The sequence below is a fragment of the Saimiri boliviensis genome, chromosome 12, assembly GCF_048565385.1.
Source record: "Saimiri boliviensis isolate mSaiBol1 chromosome 12, mSaiBol1.pri, whole genome shotgun sequence".
In the NCBI taxonomy this organism is placed as follows: Eukaryota; Metazoa; Chordata; class Mammalia; order Primates; family Cebidae; genus Saimiri; species Saimiri boliviensis.
This window is the reverse complement of record NC_133460.1, coordinates 41,976,510-41,995,554: the sequence shown is the minus strand read 5'-3', so window position 1 is coordinate 41,995,554 and position 19,045 is coordinate 41,976,510. Positions and strand designations below refer to the sequence as shown.

The 19,045-nt window shown below is 42.1% G+C and overlaps 1 protein-coding gene and 1 long non-coding RNA gene across 3 annotated transcripts in view; one reads left to right on the top strand and one right to left on the bottom strand.

Moving 5' to 3' along the window:
- ZNF365 (zinc finger protein 365) overlaps window positions 1–18,503 on the bottom strand; it is a 28,654-nt gene extending 10,151 nt beyond the window's left edge. Inside the window, exons 1-3 of the mRNA XM_039478305.2 lie at window positions 17,844–18,503; window positions 15,394–16,149; window positions 3,365–3,545 (exon numbers count right to left, since the gene is read on the bottom strand). Coding sequence (XP_039334239.2) covers window positions 3,365–3,545; window positions 15,394–16,136 — 924 coding nt within the window. The 5' untranslated portion in view covers window positions 16,137–16,149; window positions 17,844–18,503. The remainder of the gene's footprint in view (window positions 1–3,364; window positions 3,546–15,393; window positions 16,150–17,843) is intronic.
- The window catches only part of LOC104651510 (uncharacterized), a 48,829-nt gene continuing 46,850 nt past the window's right edge, over window positions 17,067–19,045 (top strand). Inside the window, exon 1 of one of the 2 annotated variants that reach the window (XR_744970.3) lies at window positions 17,067–17,329. This is a non-coding gene — a long non-coding RNA (uncharacterized LOC104651510). Of the gene's footprint in view, window positions 17,330–17,351; window positions 17,421–19,045 lie in introns of those variants that run through there. The other variant, XR_012512824.1, reaches the window with a different exon arrangement.

Sequence of the window (19,045 nt, the reverse complement as noted above, 5' to 3'; positions counted from 1 at the left end):
ACTAATGATCAGGGAAATGCAAATCAAAACCACAATATGATACCACCTTACTTCTGCAAGAATGGCCATAATTTTAAAAAAAATTTTAAATATATGTTGGCAGGGATGTGGCAAAATGAGAACACTTTCATATGGCTGGTGGGATTGTAAACTAGTACAAGCACTATGGAAAACAGTGTGGAGATTTCTTAAAGAACTAAAAATAGAACTACCATTTGATCCAGCAATCCCACTACTGGGTATCTACCCAGAGGAAAAGAAGTTATACAAAAAAGATAATTTCACACATGTTTACAGCAGCACAATTTGAAACTGCAAAACTACTGAACAAGTCCAAATGTCCAAGCCCATTAATCAACGAGTGGATAAAGAAACTGTGGTTTATATATACCGTGGAATACCACTCAGCCATAAAAAGGAAATAAATAATGGCATTCTCAGCAATCTGAATGGAATTGGAGACCATTATTCTAGGTGAAGCAACTCAGGAATGGAAAACCAAACATCGTATGTTCTCATTTGTAAGTGGGAGCTAAGCAATGAGAATTCGAAGGCCTAAGAATGAAACAACGGACTTTGAGGTCTCAGGGAGTGGAGGAGGAGAGGGTGGGAGGAGCATGAGGGATAAAAGACTACAAATTGGGTACAGTGTACATTGCTCGGGTGATGGGTGCACCAAAATCTCAGAAATCATCACTAAAGAACTTATTCATATAACCAAACACCACCTGTTGCCCCCAAACCAATGGAAATGAAAAATTAAAAATTAAAAAAAAATTCTACATAATGCTTGTGTTTTAAGCTGTTATTACTAAAGAGTCAAAAAGTTAAAAAATAATTTGAAAGTCTATAAGATAAAAAAGTTATAGTAAGCTAAGGTTAATTTACTGTTGAAAGAAAAGTTTTACACAAATTTAGTGTAGTCTAAGTGTACAGTGTTCATAAAGTCTACAGTAGTGTACAGTAATGTCCTAGGCCCTCACATTCATGTACCAGACACTCACTGACTCACCCAGAGCAAATTCCAATCCTGCAAGCTCCATTCATGGTAAATGCTCTACACAGCTATACCACTTCTTACCTTTTATGTCGTATTTTTACTGCACCTTCTCTATGTTTAGATACATAAATACTTATCATTGTGTTCCAATCACCTACAGTACTCAGTACAGTAACATGCTATACAGGTTTATTGCCTGGGAGTAATAGGCCATACCATATAGCCTAGGCATGTAGTAGGCAATACCATGCAGGTTTGTGTAAATAAGCTCTATGATGTTCACACAATGACAAAATTGCCCAACCACACATTTCTCAGAATGTGTCACATTGTAAAGCAACATGACTGGATATAATCTTGCATGTACATATCTGACTAGAAGATCCAAAATGCCACCCAACTTTTGATTACATTATTTGGCACGATGTGAAATAACGACTGGCTATGTCTCTTTAAAAATGTTCAACTTTCATGCCAAAAAAATAAACTAAGCAAAATAGGTGAGCAGAAACAATGTTAAAGGAGAATGAATGGGCTTCCTTTCTTCCTCCTTGCCTTCCACTGTTTTCTCTGAGATTCCTCTTGGCTGAGTATAGGAGGATTTCATAGGAGTTAGCTCTGGATGACTTATAATTCTAAAGATGAAAATGTCAATGCCACATTTTAATTTTAGAATTCCTAGCCATCAAAGTCAGGTAATGGTCAGATAAGTTAAGAGGCAAAACAACTTAGAAAGCACTGAATCCAACCCCTCCATTTTACAGAAGAGTTATAGGCCCAGGAAGATCGACTATCTTGCCTAGTCAGAAGCAGCTTAAGAGCAAACTGGAAGCCAGGCATTTTCAGGCTTTTTCACCTCACATCTTGGTACCATAACCTCATGCCCCAACCCTCTTGAGAGCACAGGATGAAAGACAGCAGAAAGAGGCTCAGATAGTCCCTTCAGCCACAGCTAGTCAGGGCTAGACACTCTCATGGTTTCCCAAGGAGGAGACAGAGAGAGATCAAGCTGGGGTGTGACTTCCCCCTTAGAAGTGTTTCCCCTCACCCAGAAAATAATACATATGTTACATGGATGAGACTGCTTTGAATATAGTGCCTAAAACTTCACAGATGTAGCAAACTTCCTTCCAGGCTTTTTTGTGTTCTGGAAGTTCTGGGGCTTCTATTACTGAGCTGCGCTAAGGCCAAGTGTACATGATTACAGCAAGCACCATGCAGGACCTCCTTCATTTCCTTCCGTCCTTCCTCCCTTCATCTCCCGTCTTCCTTCTTTTATCCACCTGCCTTTCATTTCATTCCTTCTTCTGGACAAATAGTTCTATTATTTAATCATGTTGGCTTTTCACAATGGCTTCCAGAAAGCCCTAAGTAAACTTTTAAATCAACCAATAGCAACCCTGCTAATCTTTTGATCAGCATAAATGTTTCTTATTTTTCCTTATACTAGAGCCCATTTGCTGCAGGGATGGAAGCAGTAACCAAAAAAAAAAAAAAAAAAAAAAATCATTTTAAAATCTTCTAGGATGGAAGTAAGCATAAATAAAGTTCAATAAGTAATGAAAATGTTACAAATAAACCACTTTGGGGTATCCAAAATCTTTCTTTGGCTTGTTTATACCACCAAGGAAACTGTAGAGAAGGCAAATATGATGACCTGCCTCCCCACCTAGAGTACAGTTATTTGTACCTCTCTCTGTCCTCCAAAGAGACCAAGGGAATCCTGATCATGCCACTTATGAGAACCTGAATCTTTATGCACATCCGGGGATCTCATCTGGGCTCTAGGTGTTTCTTAAAATCCTGAAACTATATGCAAAACTGTATTCAGGATCAACCCTAGAACTATCACCTGTGAATCTTTCAGTCTTTTTGAAAATCTACGTAAAGAATTTTAACCTATAGAGAATGCTGAAGAGTTTTTGCCTCCCTTATTAAGGAAAAAAAGGTAAATGTGGTTTGATCTTACTTTACTGAATTTCCTAAGATTATCTTGAAGAGCTCCAAAACATGATAGTAACTTCTGAGCTACTTGAACATCAAAACTGAAATGAACAATTTCTTTGGATACTTCAAACTCTGCTATTTTACAAATTTTAAAAATATATAGATTTTTACCAACTCAGCACGGTGTGGAGTGGGAGGGGAAAGACAGACTGGAAATGGCACATGCAACCTTTACTTTATTTCCAGGTGTCCTGGACTCCGGGGTGACATTTCCACAAGATAGGCACGGCCCAGGCGTGCTCTCAGATGGTGTCTAGTGAGTCCCTGCAAGTCACTCTGCTCCCTTTTCTCTGTCCTCAGCCTATTCTCACCAACCACAGGGACCTCACACTTGGTGGCCGGCCCAGGATGACTCACCACGTGCCCGCTGAGGTCACGGCGGAAGCCAGAGGCCTGCTGGCTCTGATAGTACTCCAGCTGCTTCTCTGCCAGTTCTACCCGCTGTAACAGATTCTCAATAAAGTCCTGGAGCCGGGCTTTCCCTTGAACCTCCTTCTCAGCTGCCGCTTCCAGGAAATGGTTGAATGTGACAACTTCTCTGCGAGGCAAAAATGTCAGAACACAAAATGGAAATATGAGGCAAGGAATTCACTCATTCAACACATATTTATTGAGTGCCTGCTATGTGTCAGTTACTACCCAAGGCAGTACTCCATGGCAATGATGAGAGAGGTAATCACCTCTTAGTGATTATATTTAGAGATCACATTTTAGCAGAGGAAGATAATCACTATAAAACATACAAATAAATATATGTCAGATATATGTCATAAGTGCTAAGAAAATTGCAACTGGATGCAAGGGGACAGTGACAGAGGAAGGAAAGGAGTGAGGAATATTCTAAAAAGCAAAGTTAGAAACGACCTTTTGAATAGGGTAACATTTGAACAGAGACCTGAGAAAGCCCGGAGGAAGCAGCCATGCAGGGGTTTAGGAAGAGCAAACCAGGGGCATGCAGGTGGGTCTGAGGTGCAGCAAGGGGCTCTACGTGGAGGAGGGAGCCAGGTAGGGCCTCACAGGTCACTGTGAGGCTTCAGGTTTTATTACGAATGAGATGGGAAACCATTGGATGTATTGCTTTTAAGACAAGCTCTGACTTGGATTTTTAAAGTCTGACTATTAAGAGAGAAAACTCTACAGGGAGGGAAAGTATAGGAGCAAGAGGCCAAGCTGAGCGCCAAAACAGCACATCCAATGAGTCATCTTAACCAATAGTATGTGTTTGAGCTAAGAACTAAACAACCCACACAGCTACCTCGAGGTCAACCCAAAGACCACTGGGAAAACTATTCTAGTGTGGACATAAGAGAATTAGTGCATGGGTTGCCCTTCCCTAAGAAGCTGAGCAAAATACTTCAACTAATCTTTTATCCACATAATTCACAAGTACATTACAAATCCTGAAAAATTCTAATAACTTCATTACCACCTTATATTTTCCTTTCATTTTTTTAATGAAAACGTATTTTTTCTGATTTATAAACAATATAAACTCTTTATTTAAAAAATTCAAATAGGGTCAGGCACGGTGGCTCACACCTGTAATCCCAGCACTTTGGGAGGCAGAGGCGGGCAGATCACAAGGTCAAGAGATCGAGACCATCCTGGCCAACATGGTGAAACCCTATCTCTACTAAAAATACAAAAATTAGCTGGGCATGGTAGCCCATGCCTGTAGTCCCAGCTACTCGGGAGGCTGAGGCAGGAGAATCCCTGGAACCTGAGAAGCAGAGATTGTAGATGTGCCACTGAACTCCAGCCTGGCAACAGAGCAAGACTCCGTCACAAAACAAAACAAAATTCAAATATCACATTAGAAATATAAAAAAGGAAAGATCACCTGAAACTCCATTATCCTGAGACCACCACCATTATCTTGGTAGCCATCCTCACGAGCATCACACTCATCTCCAAACACACCCACCCAAGCACGCACACACATAGTTTTCCTTCTTCTCCCAGCTTGCCCTCATGTCTCAATTCCCCTCTCCGCACCCTCACTCCCAGGCCAAGGACCCAGTAATCACCACTATGAATAGGTGTATGTTGCCACAGTTTCCTCCACCCTATTGTCTTTACTCACTAAGAAGCCAGGAATATCCTTTCAGTCATCATGCTTGTATGATCTACCAGTCCCACTGGAGCTAACGAATTCCGTAATTTTACTATCTGTTGGATAGTATTTCCTTTACATGTCTCCAAAATCCCTTTCAATCTTCATGGAATGGCCTCTCGTTTTTGCCATGTTCAACTTACACAAGATTCTAAAGACTCTACTTTCTGTCCTTTCAGGCTCTTTCCATTTTGATTTGTGAACCCTAATTTTTGTTTAACTTGATTCAGTTGTTCTAGACAGTCAATTATATTCATTGGCTTTTCTGCATCTTCTCAACCTCCACTTGATCTTTATTTTCCATTGAGTAGTATAATTTCTTGAGAGTAGAACTTTAGGGAAGTCTGGCTAAAAAGTCCGAATTTTATATAAGATCTTTGCAAAACAGCTTGTAACCTCCAGCTCTTTTCTTCTGTACTAATAGTCAGTGTGCCACTTTTACAATTAGTGAAGACTTCTCTCTCACATATCATATCACACTTGGCCATACTGAAACTTTTCTGACACTTCCTATAGAATCACACATCCCTGCAAAACTTTGGGAATGACATATTTATAAAAACAGGTAACAGGCTGGATCTAATAATGATTCACTCAAAGAAATGCTAGTGATACCAGCCCCCATTTTTTCTAATTTCTTATCTAGGATCAAACATAAACCCTAATTCCAGAATAATTCTATCATCTTTCAGTAGCTAAGAAATATCCACACAAAAGAAATGAGTCCTTTTGGAAAAGAATTTTTTTCACCATCAAGTTTCAAGTTTATTTCCAGATGTTTCCATCTCAGCCCTCAATAGAGGTTGTGTACTTTTCAAGGTCCTCATTATGCAGGCCATGAACACAAGCCAGTTTTTAAGCTCTACCATCATTCACTTTGATCTGCCTCCTACATGAGCCACGAACCTTAACTAGCAAGCCTGTTGTAGAGATTTCCTAGGTGATATTTAGGATAACTGAATGATGGAACTGTCTCCAAACTGTACTTACAGGGCAAACAACCAAAAGAAAAAAAAAAGGTACCATTTAAAAAAATTCGTTTTGGTCGATATTTCCTATATTTATTTGATTATAGAAATGGTTCACATATATTAAGGAAAATATAAAAATTGACCTATTGGAAGATTCAACTGGGCAGGGATGGAATCAGCTTTTGTTCTTTAAGTTCAACACTCAATGTAATTGTGTTTGACACACAATATTGAATAAGTATTTGTTGTAATTAATGTTTATAAAGGACAAAGAAGAAACTAAAAATGACCCAAAATCCCACTACTCAGAAGTAACTACTGTCAACATCCGGTATATTTTTTCCTGTCTTTTATCTCTGCATCATGCACTTTTTTTTTTTTTTTTTTTTTGACAGAGTCCCACTCTGCTGCACAGGCTGGAGTGCAATGGCGAGATCTCAGATCACTGCAACCTCTGACTTCCTGATTCAAGCAGTTCTCTTGCCTCAGCCTCCCGAGTAGCTGGGATTACTACAGGCAACCACCATAACACCCGGCTAATTTTTTTGTATTTTTAGTAGAGACAAGGTTTTTTCATGTTGGCCAGGCTGGTCTCAAACTCGTGACCTCAGGTGATCCGCCCACCTCAGCCTCCCAAAGTCCTGGGATTACAGGCATGAGCTACTGTTCCCGGCCTCTGTGCACATCTACTATTCCAGGGCTTTCATGCTATACAGTCTAGCATATGCGAAGGCAGCAATATTTGATGGTTTAATCTCAGGGGATTAGCATCCCAAAAGCAAGAGAACAAATCTGAATGTAACACCTTTTATGATTGTGGCTGTATTTTAAATCATATAATATTTTGCTACTGGTTCCATATGAAATCTTTAAAAATTAATATTAATGATGACAATATTAATTTTAATAGGATCCTGGAATGTTATGCCGTGTTATAGAAAAGAAAGATCTTTTTTCTAATTTCTCTCAACCAATTATCTTGTGCCCTGAAGCTGAAAGGCTAATACCCTCTGTATTTTACAACCAACCTGCCACAAACTGCTAACCTAATTTCAGTTTATAGATGTATTACATCAACTGGGGCAGAAAAAAAAAAAACAGTTAAAACAAGCCTGATGATATACGATGGTTTTGTTTTAAATGAGAAGTTAAACACAAGACAAAGACTGGAGAATTTCATTATGCCAAGATTGTGTAGGGTATCTTTGTTAGATGAAAAAGGTATCAAAACCAAGTGACTAATTGTGGAATATCATGTGTGTACATCTCAAATCCACCTTTCATTCACATCCTGTTCAATCTGGATGAATATCCAGAACCACCTCTTGTTTCCTCACAGAATCTTGGGGTTTTTCTGAATGGAAAAGAAAAATGGTTAAACACATTGCATTTGTAACCTCTTTCATAATTATGCTCCAAACAGTAAAACATCCATTCAAAGAGCAAGATAGACCAATAGATTTCAACGTAAGAAAGTACAAAATGTTCACTGATATGGTTTCAGATCCCACATTGCAATGACTCTTTAAGAAACGACCAACTGTCACATTTGGCACAGCATCAAAGCAAAATATCCACGATTATCTGAGAAGGCTATTAAAATATCCCTCCATTTTCCTACTACATATCTGTGGGAGACTAGATTTTCTTCATCTGTTTCAACCAAAACAACAAATTTACAACAGACTGAATGTGGAAATACCAAAGTCCAGCTGCCTTCTACTTAGCCATACATAGACTTCTAAAACAATACCATTCTTTTCACTAAATTATTTCTGTGAAAATAGCTACTTTTCATAAAAATAAGTTATTTACATTAGCATGTAATAGATACGCATACTGAGAGAGTCAGACAATGAAAGAAGGAAATACTGAAATAAACACGTAATTACAAAGCTAGTTAAGTGTGACTAAGAAAAAGAATAATATGATGCTATCAGACAGAACAGTAGAAGACTTGTGTGGTTTTATTTCTAGTTCTCAACCCTGTGACTCAGACTACAGTGAGAAAGCTGGAAGGCCAGATGAGAAGATAAGGGCCAGCCTGAGTGAAACTCAGTCAGGGTGTGGGTACAGACCAGCCTTGGGGAAATTTAACTGGTTCTAAGCCACTTCCGGCCCCATCTTTGACTTCTTCTTTATAAAAAAAAAAAAAAAAAAAAAGGCTAAATATTATTAAATCCGAGGTTTCAGTCTTCAGTAGAAAATACGCTTATTTAAAGCAGTATTTGACACTAAAAAAAAAAAAAAAATACCAGTACAGTATAAGAAACTGACCTTGAAGTTCATTATTATGCAGAATGATTTCCAGATCTGGAAATCTGTCAGACTGATAGACATCCAGAAACCAACACAGTAGAAGGGGAGCAATGAGTGAAAAAGCCCCTTCCAGACAGCTAAAGCTTCAGTTAGAAAAAATAGCCATTCACATATGCATTCATTCATTTACAGGATGACCATATAGTCTGAAAAAATAGATAATATTATTTCATTTTTTACAGGTGGAATCCCCTCAATTACTTCTTCTGAGATGGGTTAAAGACAGGTTAATTCAGAAAAGTCAAAGACATGCTGTCATGTGACCGACACACCCTAGAAGCATGTGCAGAGATTAATGGAAATGTGTATTCACGCACTGCGGTGCTCACTGCAATTTTGCATAGGCATTGAACTATGCATTTGAATGAGTGACAACACACTGATCCTATCATCTATTATAATCTACTATCCACAAACCATTTCTTACATCTATTTCAACTTCCTTCATTTTTGCATGGAGCCACACTTACTTTTGGATATGCTGTTCTCTCTGCCAGGGTCATTCCTCCTCCTCTTCCCAAGACCCCACAATTAACTATCAACTACCTGTCTTTCTAGCCTCAGATGCTTGCTAGGGAGTATTCTCAGACACACGCCCAGGTGTACATGACATGGTTTATTGTGTTTTCTACAGAAATTTGTACCCCATCACCACGTGAATGGCGCACATCACAATGAACCAGTGTGCAATTTCCCCATGTGACCATTATATCCACGAGCTCAGGGACTCTGTGTGCTCCTTCACTGTCTGCAGGTACCCCCTGCACCTAACTGGAACCCAGTACACAATACAGGATCAATGCATTTCTGCTGCATTCAAGAAATGTGCAACTATATCTCTACTTGAAAATCATGAACCAACACAGAGATTCTTAAGTTTCTCTTTTCCTTTTTCCAGACAAGTACTGGGGCATAAAACCAATGAGTAACCTACGGATACCTCCTACAGGCGTAGGGGGGTGGGATCTAAAATTGATGCCGCTCTCCTATTCTTAAACAACACTTTAACATCGGCTTCTCCTCCCAAAGGCAAAGCTCTACCAAGTTATTTAAATTTCATTTTACATGACTGATTTATGAACCTCTTCAGAGGAATGTGAAATGGTAAAAATACCTCTGGCTAAAAATAGTCTAGCTATTGATCACAGAGCACCTCAGACAGATCACAGTGTCAGCCACAAGGCAAATCCCAAAGCAGGATTCAACCACCTCTGAGCACAGGGAGCTTGCCTGCGAACCCAGAGCACAGAGTCGGCTCCCGCGTTCTCTCTGGGGCCACACAGTCCTGAATCTGCAGCAAATGCCTGTCTGGAGACACGGCCCATCTCTACTTTCGTTGGCCCTTAACTCTAATGAGAAAATAAAACTATTCTCATTGGTTGTAAGTTGACCAATACTATATTCTGAGCCCCAAGGGCCTAGAGCAAGGATGTGGTTGGGTGAAAGGGAGTGGAGAAAAGAGGAGAATATGCAGAGACAGAAATCAAAAACTTTCCTGGGTTTCCAAATTTTACCACGTGCCATCCCTGAGAGGCTGTGCTTGACACCTAGTTTATTCTACATGAGTCTGTAAGTCTGCAAGGAACATGGCCTGAAAAGAGAGGACCCTATTTATATGCACGGACCAACAACGTGGAGCAAACAGACCCTTCTCCGCCCCACTGAGCTCTATATCCAGTGTGATTTTTTTTTGGCCTGCTTCTTAGCTATGAATCAGTCTGGATACCCCGTTGCCTAGTCACTGCTTTAGCTGATCAAAGAATGGGAATGAATTAAATGGCAAGAGGATTTAGTTGTACAAAGCAAGTCACCAAGTCAGATTTGCCTTTTAAAGGTCAGCATTCCCAGGTCAGCTCTGGATAAAAACCTAAATGGGCATTACCAACTCAGGCCACCCCCTCTATGTCTCTTTTGTCACACCCCTAATGACCTGTTTAACGGTTTATAAGGTCCATGAAGGCAGGAACTGGGCTCACTTGATTTACCACTGCACAATCAGAACCTAGATCAGTACCTGCTGCTCAGCAAACTCTCAATAAAGATCTGTCTTCTGCATGGCTTTAGGCTGGAACAGGGCAAATGAGGAAGGAAAAAGGGAAACAGATTCTATGTGTTACTGCCTGCAAGGGAGTAGGATGAAAATCAGAGACAGAATCACAAAGAGTCCTCTCATTGTGATCAAAGCCTAGCAGTGGCAAAAGCCCTACCCCGATTAAGCAAGCACATCTGAGAATCAAGTGAAAAGCCCAGGGCTGGATGTTCTGAAAGCTTAATATCATGACCACACTGATGATGCCCCCCTTCCCCTCACTCCCAACACCTCAGATGCAGCAGACATTTTCTTTAATCACATCAGAAAAATAAATGATGTCACCATAGCAGCCCTCTTAAAATAGCAAAGAAGCAAGCCCATCCAAAATGGGCCACATTCAGGATTACATAAGTCTTGACGCTTTGGGCAAACAAACAAAAAAAATCACATTTTCAGGATTCTGGCTGGGACACAGTGAACTGATGGAAAAAGCACTCAGCAGAGAGACAGGGAAATTGGATTCCAGGTTCAGCTTTGCTACTAAATCTCTGTCCTTGGGCAAGTCATTCCCCTGCTCTGGGCCTTATTTTCTGCATGTATAAAATGAATGTGTTATCCTACAAGAAACAGAGGCAACCTTCTGGTCCTCAAATCAAAAATCGCACGGTCTACTCAGGGGCCATCTCTAGCAGCCCTCCCTGCTGCCCCTTCAAGGTCACTCTTTTCTGGCCATCAATGCAAATTCTGCCTTTCCTCCTCATTCCCTCAGTGTGGCCTCTCCACACAGAAAAGTCTGTTCTCTGATGTCTCACCAACTTGAAGCCGTGGCTTATATTGAGGCACTTCTCAAAATTCTCCTTGTCTGGACATGGCATGTTTGTGAGTATACCTTATTCTTCCTATACAGAGCACAAACACCTTAGGGAAAGACAGCAAGCATTTTCTATTCCCACACACACACCCAGCACAGCACTGGGCACATGACAGAAGTTCAATCAGGACTTTTCAACCTTATCGCAGAAGAGTAAAGTTTGCATTACTTTTATTACATTTAAATTTTCCAAACCCCACAAAACCAACTCAGCCAGCAACTAGCTACTAAGTCCATCCTTTCACGTTAAGGGATACCTTACCGTAGGTTTCCAGGATTGATTTACCTGATTACCCACCAGCTCTGAATACCTTCAATAAGTAAATGCCTGTTTCAGTAGGACTTTTAAAGTTACACTGACTTTGTCAAGACAATGAGCAACTTCTTTCTTGGGTTTTCACTCTAAAACCTACAGATAGTTTCTATAGGGATACAATGAGACTGGCCAGTACGTAAGTGCAAAATAGCTGATCCTCGAACGATGCCGAGATAAGGTGAACCAATCTCCTAGCAGTTGAAAATCCAAGCATAACTTTTGACTCTCCAAAAACTTAACTCCTAGCTTTACTTGTAACATACACAAATGATTAACAGAGATTTTGTATGTTACATGTTTTACATACCTGTATTCTTAAAGGAAGCTAGAGAAAAGAAAATGTTATTAAGACAATCATAAGGAACATATATTTACTACTCATTAAATGGAAATGGATCATTGTAAAGGAAGAGAAGAAAAAGAAGGATTGGTCTTGTTGTCTCAATGGTGACAGAGAAAATAAAACCTCTGCTTTTAAGTGGAACTGCACAGTTCAAATCTGAGTCGTTTAAGGGTCAAGTGTATTTTCAATTCAAACAACCTCCTCTGCTATGAATATATGGATGAGTATATGTATGCTATGACTTCTACAATCTGGCTGATTCAGCCTATAGATGGCCTCAGGGCAGAAGCAAGCTTTGGGTCCTTTAACTTGAAAGAAAGGACTTTAAAATTTGAAGGGAAAAATCCAAAAGTAAAATAAGCTTATGTGAATTTTAAATAATAGATGTTTGCTTTTTTAAAACCAAATCTACTATCTATGTTTCAAAGGGTCCCCGGAGTTTAAGTCAATTGTGAATGAGATGGTTAACAACCTACTTTATCTCAAAGATGGGCCTACAGAGCTCATGTGGAAGTGTCTGGCAGGGGAGCACAGCTCCTGGTATAGTCCTTGGCAAAATACGGTCCTCCCTTATTTGAAAGGCCAACTCTTTGGTGGAAGGTACGGCTCTCTGAGCGAGTGGTGAGGAGGGAAGATGCACCCACTGCCCAGCCAGGCAGATGCAGGCAAATCAACCCAGTATTAAGGGTGTGACAGGTGGGTAGCTCCCTCTGCATCCCCATTCAGATGGCAGGGGTGGGGGTGGGAGGCCAGAGGCTGCAGACACTGAGGTCGCTGTCCACAGTCCTGCTCTGGGACCAAGAGCTCCAGTGTCCTCCCTGGAAGCAAGACTCTTTCAGTCCCCTTTTGTGTACAGAAAGAATGATTACTTGAGGCCTGAATACAGAAACTGATGGGACTGGCCCAAATGAACATTCAAAAAAAAAAATGAAGAAGTTGTTTATGTTTAAAAGCTTAAGGCAATTTGACTGCACTTTTATTTAAAAAGTTTTCCTTTTTTTAGAATATCAGTGCTTTTTCCTGTTAGTCTGAAAATGACATAAGAAAATCACTTCATGGCCAGGCGTGGTGGCTCACCCATGTAATCCCAACGCTTTGGGAGGCCGAGGCCAGTAGATTACCTGAGGTCAAGAGTTCAAGATCAGCCTGGCCAACATGGCAAAACCCCATCTCTACTAAAAATACAAAACATTATCTGGGTACAGTGGTGGGTGCTTGTAATCCCAGCTACTTGGGAGGCTGAGGCAGGAGAATTGCTTGAACCCAAGAGGCAGAGGTTGCAGTGAGTGGAGATCACACCATTGCACTTTAGTGACAAAGCAAGACTCTGTCTCAAGAAAAGTCAATTCGTAATTTATCCTCAGGGATACTCACAAAAACGTGAACAAAGATGTACAAGGGTAATAACCAAGGCACTATTTTTAACACTAGAAAAATGGAATTAAACTATGTATTCATCAATAACAAAATGGTTAAATGGATTATGATGCATCCATACCATGGAATGCTATGCAACAGTCAAAAAGAGTAGTATCGTTCTGTATTTAGTAAATGAAAGATGCCTGAAACCTATCATAGTAAAAACAAAAACAATTCAACGTGCAAGTGGCAGGACAGTATGTGTCACAATTACATTTAGAAAAATGGAATCTGTGTGTATACAATTGTAGACACCAATCTCAACTCTTTGCAAGTGGGACATCTACAGCATTTAACAGTGGCTGTCTCTGAAGGATAAGATAGGATGTGCTTGGAGAGGCTATTTTTACACATATAATTCTGTCTATTCAAGTTTTTCCTTTTTAACACGTATTAGTTTTTTAACTGGTGCTCAGGCAACAGCCTTGGATTAACCACAACATGTAACTGATCCATGCATGGCCCACTTTTATTTAGTCAGTTATTTTTAATAATTAGGCATTTGGGAACCCATCATTCCAGGCAACTACTGCCCCAGATCTCATATTTATTATTACCTGTGTAATTAATAAGTAAAATACAGCAAATAAGTAAGTTCAAAAAGTTAATTTGGTTGCCTTTTAAACTCACCGTTCTTGAATCAAGCAAAGATTGTTAAACTTAACTCTGAGTCTTTCTTTATGAATAGAGTAACCCCATCTGCCCTTTCTTCAGCAGCATGGTGTAGGTCACCCTGGTGCCCATTAACGGGTGAAGACACTAACTTCCAACCAGGAAACACCAGAAACCAAAAGGGAAACATTTTTAATTAGAGATTATTTCCCTAGGAGCTAAGTAAGTCAGAGGCTGATTCAAATCCATCCTAATTACGTAATTTAAAAAATGCCTCACCTGAACAAAAAACGTCTAGGCTTCCCCTCAAGGTAGAATGTAAGCATTTAGGTGATAGCAATGATCTCTTTCATCTATGGAATGTTTTGGGAAGTTTTAATTATTACATTTTAAGAGACAACACAAAATAGAGTGCCAGAGGGCAAAGAAAAGATGAAATTAAATCAATCTCTATAATATAACTCAAATTATTTGGAAACCTACCTTCTAGGTAGGATGTTTTACTCTATCAATTTTAATGTCTTTTGATTCCATGAATTTCTGAGTCTCTATTTAAAATGAAATCTGACGTTCTGCATTTGGGAAGTACACTGACTTGTTATGTATACTTTTCTAGTTTGGGTTAAATCTATACTTATTGATAAGGAAATGCTTCTCCAAGTATGATGATTTCTCAAGCAACAGCTTGTATAATCTATAACTTGTGAAAACCAATCTCAGCTCTTTGCAAGTGGCCAAAACTTAATCCGATATACATCATTTTCCAAAAAGTTAAGTCTCAAACTAAAATCACAGAAGTACAGCGATATCAGAAAGTCCTCTGAGTTTCCTAAAGTCTGCTTCTCCCAAATATCAATTAAACTAAATGGATTATCAGCTACTAACAATTAATTAACCTGGGAAGATAATACAAAATGGCAAATAAACCAAATTGATTTATACTGGAGGAATATTTTTGTACGTAAGACAGTATCTTGCATTACTGACTTTATAATATGGAGACTGTTAAGAGGAAACAAAAGAGGTCACTCAGCTGACCCTTTCTGCCTTCCCATTCAACTCACCACTGCACACCATTTGGTGCTAGGAATGGATCCCACCACGGGTTGCCTGTGCTACTCTTCTCTCTAAAACATTATCTGTGGTTTGCAAATTCCCAGTAGAGAAGGAATTCGATATTTGACTTCAGTGTTGCTAGGCTGCAGACCGTGCACACAGAGCGTAAATGATATCAAAGCCTTGTACCTCTTGGTTCAACTATATCAATAAGAAATGCAGTCAAGGCACCTGCAAAAAGCCAAATTCAACCTTACTTCGCGTTTGCCTGTAAGGGGGATTGGGAGCGCTGCTTAAAGCAATGGGCTTAGCATCCCCTGTCAGCAACACTTACTCTTCTTTCCTAAGAAGCTCCTCCTCAGATTCTGTCAGGCGTTGCCTCAATGCAGCTATCATTTCCACTGCCACGTCCACCTGTCTGTTCAGGGCCCGCTCTCGTCTCTGAACTTCCTGCTTTCTCTGAGTCAGCTGCACAAAAGCTGCCCGAACTTCCAACAGTTCTGCGGTTTTCTGGGCCAACTCTTTGGTGAGTTTATCGATTCTCTTCTCAATGGTCCTATCCACAGCCTCAACCATCTGATTGAACTTTTCTCTGACATGTGCCTCGAAAGAGGCTTTGGTGTCTGAGGTGGGCAGTCCAGGACCCGACCGTGGCCCATCCAGTGAGTCTGCACGGAGGTCCATGGCAGTGTAGGTCTGCACGTAGGACACAGGCCTCTCTGCCACCACCTCAAATGGCTTCCTGTCCTTGGAATGTTCATGTGAAATACTGTACAAGTTAACATAGCTCGGTTTCTGCTTTACCACGTTGCCGCTGCTCTGCAATTTTCCCGGTCTCAGGAGTTCTGAGGAAGTGACTAGGTCTGTGCCTTTGAGGGATGGAAAGAGGCTGCATTTTGTCAAGAGGGTTCTTTCTTCGTAGCTGTGACTGAACTCCAGATGGGCCCTCAAGGATGACAAGCTTCTAAATCTGGTATGGTCTCCACACCTCGGGCATCGGAATGGCAGGCACACAGCAACATTCTCAAAGGACTCCTGCCAGGGATATCTGCTTTCCTCAAAAGCCTTCTGTTGCATTACTCTAAAAGTCCTGGGAGGGGGGAAATAGGTAGTTTACTTGTCTGCTGAAAAACGCACTACTAAAATGATTGCTACTCATCTCCATGACAACAGAGGAAACTCAAGTGACTTTTGCACATAATATTTTATGTTGCAATTAAAACCTATAGCCCAGGGGCCAAATCCATCTATATCAATTTCTGTATTATTTACAATGGCAGTGGGGAGTAGCTGAGACAGAGACTCTATACCCCAAAATGCTAAAATATTTACTACCTTTACAGAAAAAGTTTGCCAACTCCTACCTAGAATCAAAAAGGTGGGTAACATTCCCTCTTCACAGATGAGAACACTGGAGCAAGGAGGTCAGGCCCTTAATCCAAGGTCAGATGGAAAGTGGTAGATCCAGACTTGGAATTCAAGTTTCCTGCCCTCCTGAGTTTGGCACATTAAATGCAAAACTGTGCCCCATTCTAAGGATACAATCTGAGATGCGTGAAAGCCCACAAACAATATGAAAACTCACATGAATTGTTAAAATGGGTCCTAAGACAGCAAGCTTAGGACCTTTCCTCAAGTACAAGAAAGATGACTCAAGCTATGCACAGTGACATTAAGCCTGCAATCAGCGGAAATTTTTTCACCCTGAGATTTTTGCCTTTTTCCCCTTCAGCTATTGCTGTGATGACATAAACCAAAGTACTTATCGTAACAATAATAGACCCCATATGTGAGTTTTACTGAAACCTGGGGACCCAATGTATCAAATACCATTGGACCTAAGTGGGCCACGGCCAAGATTTTTATTCTAATAGTGTTCTGGGTGGATGTGTCTTGTCTCAAACCCTATTTTATATGACAGCCTCTAGGGATGGTCAATGTATGAACCAGGTAGGTATCCACATATCTCTCTTAATACCTGGAAGTTCCGATTTCCTTGTAGGAATTTATTATCTTCACCCTAGCAACAGATGACTGTCAGGAACCCAATTCTGCAAGCAGTGCCTGTCTATTCCTCCCTGAATGGTTTCTACTTAAATGTAACAAGCATTGGACCCGAAACCAGGGAGCCCGACTGGTGTCTTTGGGTGAAAAGTGCCTCGACCTCTTCAAAAGCAGACTTGCAGATGATCCCAGACAGGAGACCCAGACAGTGCTCAAGGCTTCTAGGTGAAGCCTCCGGTCCCCAGAGAGGGGAACCTCTTCCTGCGGTAGGTACACCGGGATGTTTAACCACTGGTTTTCTGGGAACGACATGCAAACCCTGGCTCAGCAGCTCAGAGCCAAAGACGCTGGCAAGAGGTAGAGAAAGGGCAAGTCAGAATTCTAGGGGGGCAATGGGAAACGGGGGCATTTTGGATGGGGAAATGGGTAATCACACACTTAAGAGCACGCAGGCTTTTATGGGCCCAGCGGAAACCCCAGTCCAGGGGGCTGGCGGAAGAGCCCTGACTGACTGACTGCCGGAGCCGGGCAGGCTGGCAACGACCCTGCCTCGGGGTCCTGGCTCTCCCCGCCCCCGCTCCGCTGCGTGCCAGCCCACGGGTGCCAGAGTGGATTCGTGCGCACGCGAGTTCCCGCAGGTGGGGGCCGGGAAGCCGGCTCTCCCAGCTCCCCGCCACGCTGCGAGCTCGGGGACCCCCTCCCCAGCCCCGGCCGCCCCGGCCGCCCCAGCCGGTCCCCTCCGCCGAGCCGCGGGCGCAGATGGCCGGCGGCCCCTCTTACCCGACTTGTTGCTGCTGCAGCAGCCGCCGCCGGTGCCGATGCTGCGGGAGCGAAGCGGTTTTCAGCAGAGCCGTAAATCAGGCTGAGCCGGGCCGGCTCCCACCCCGCGCCGCACCCCCGCGCCGGGACCCGCGGCGTCCAGGGCGGAGCGAGGCGCTGCCAGCCAGCGGGGGCGGCGCTCGCGGGCACCGGGGGCACCGCGCCGGGGATGCGGGGGTGCCGGGACGCCCCGGGGCCGCCACCTCCGCGGGGGACACCCTTGCTCTGCCCGGCTAGCGGGAGCACCATCTGCCCCCCGCTACCCAGCCGGGAGCCCGATCCGACTCCGGATCACGCTGACATCACTGCGAGAGATGCGGGGACCGTTCCCCGGGGGAGGGAAGGGAAGACGCGTGTCAGCCTCGCAGGCGCGGCGCTTTCTGCAGGCCCTGGCAAGCTTTTTTGCACTTAGTTTTTTGGTGGGGAGCGGGAGAGTGTGGATGAGGATGAAGCATAGCTGGGCATCTTCTTTTAAATCTGCCCGCTGGAAGGTCCGGGTATCTAATTAGGACCTCTTCGTCCCAAGCAGCTGGGCGAGAATGTCCCGAAATAACTAACCCAGAGTACACGCCAGTCTTCCTAGCCAAGTGTCCTGAGGCTGCGTTAACAGGCAGAGACAAATCTAGTAAAGTGCAGGGGTTACGAACAGTTAAAGCAGCAAGATCCCTCACCTGCACCCCCATTTCTGAGGAGGGCGCCCTCTTTCTCTAGAGAAAAGGTTTGCCGTCCTAGAAGATGTCCTAAAGAGAAGAAGGCAAATCATTCCTTCTGAAGGACCCTGTTGTTTCAGCTTCCTGGGCTTGCTTTAATTTTTATTTTTTAAACCTGTTTTGGTTTACCCTACTCTACTCCTGAAATGTGAAACCAAGATAAAAGTTACTGTTGGTTTTCTTGTCAAAAGAAGATACTCTGTTCCTCTGTAGACAGTGCATCCTCCTGACACCTCCAGGTGGCTTTTCTCGGGGCTTACTCATTTCAACACCTGATTTTACCTGTAAAGAACTCAATAGTTAGTTGAGATTTTATTTTGTTTTTGACAAATGAAAACAAATGAATTGCTTTGTTTTTCACAAGTGAATTATCACATCAAATGCAATGAAGATCCCAAGCTCTGGCATCAGCTTTGATTCAAATCCTGGCTCTAGGACCTGAGTCAAGTAACT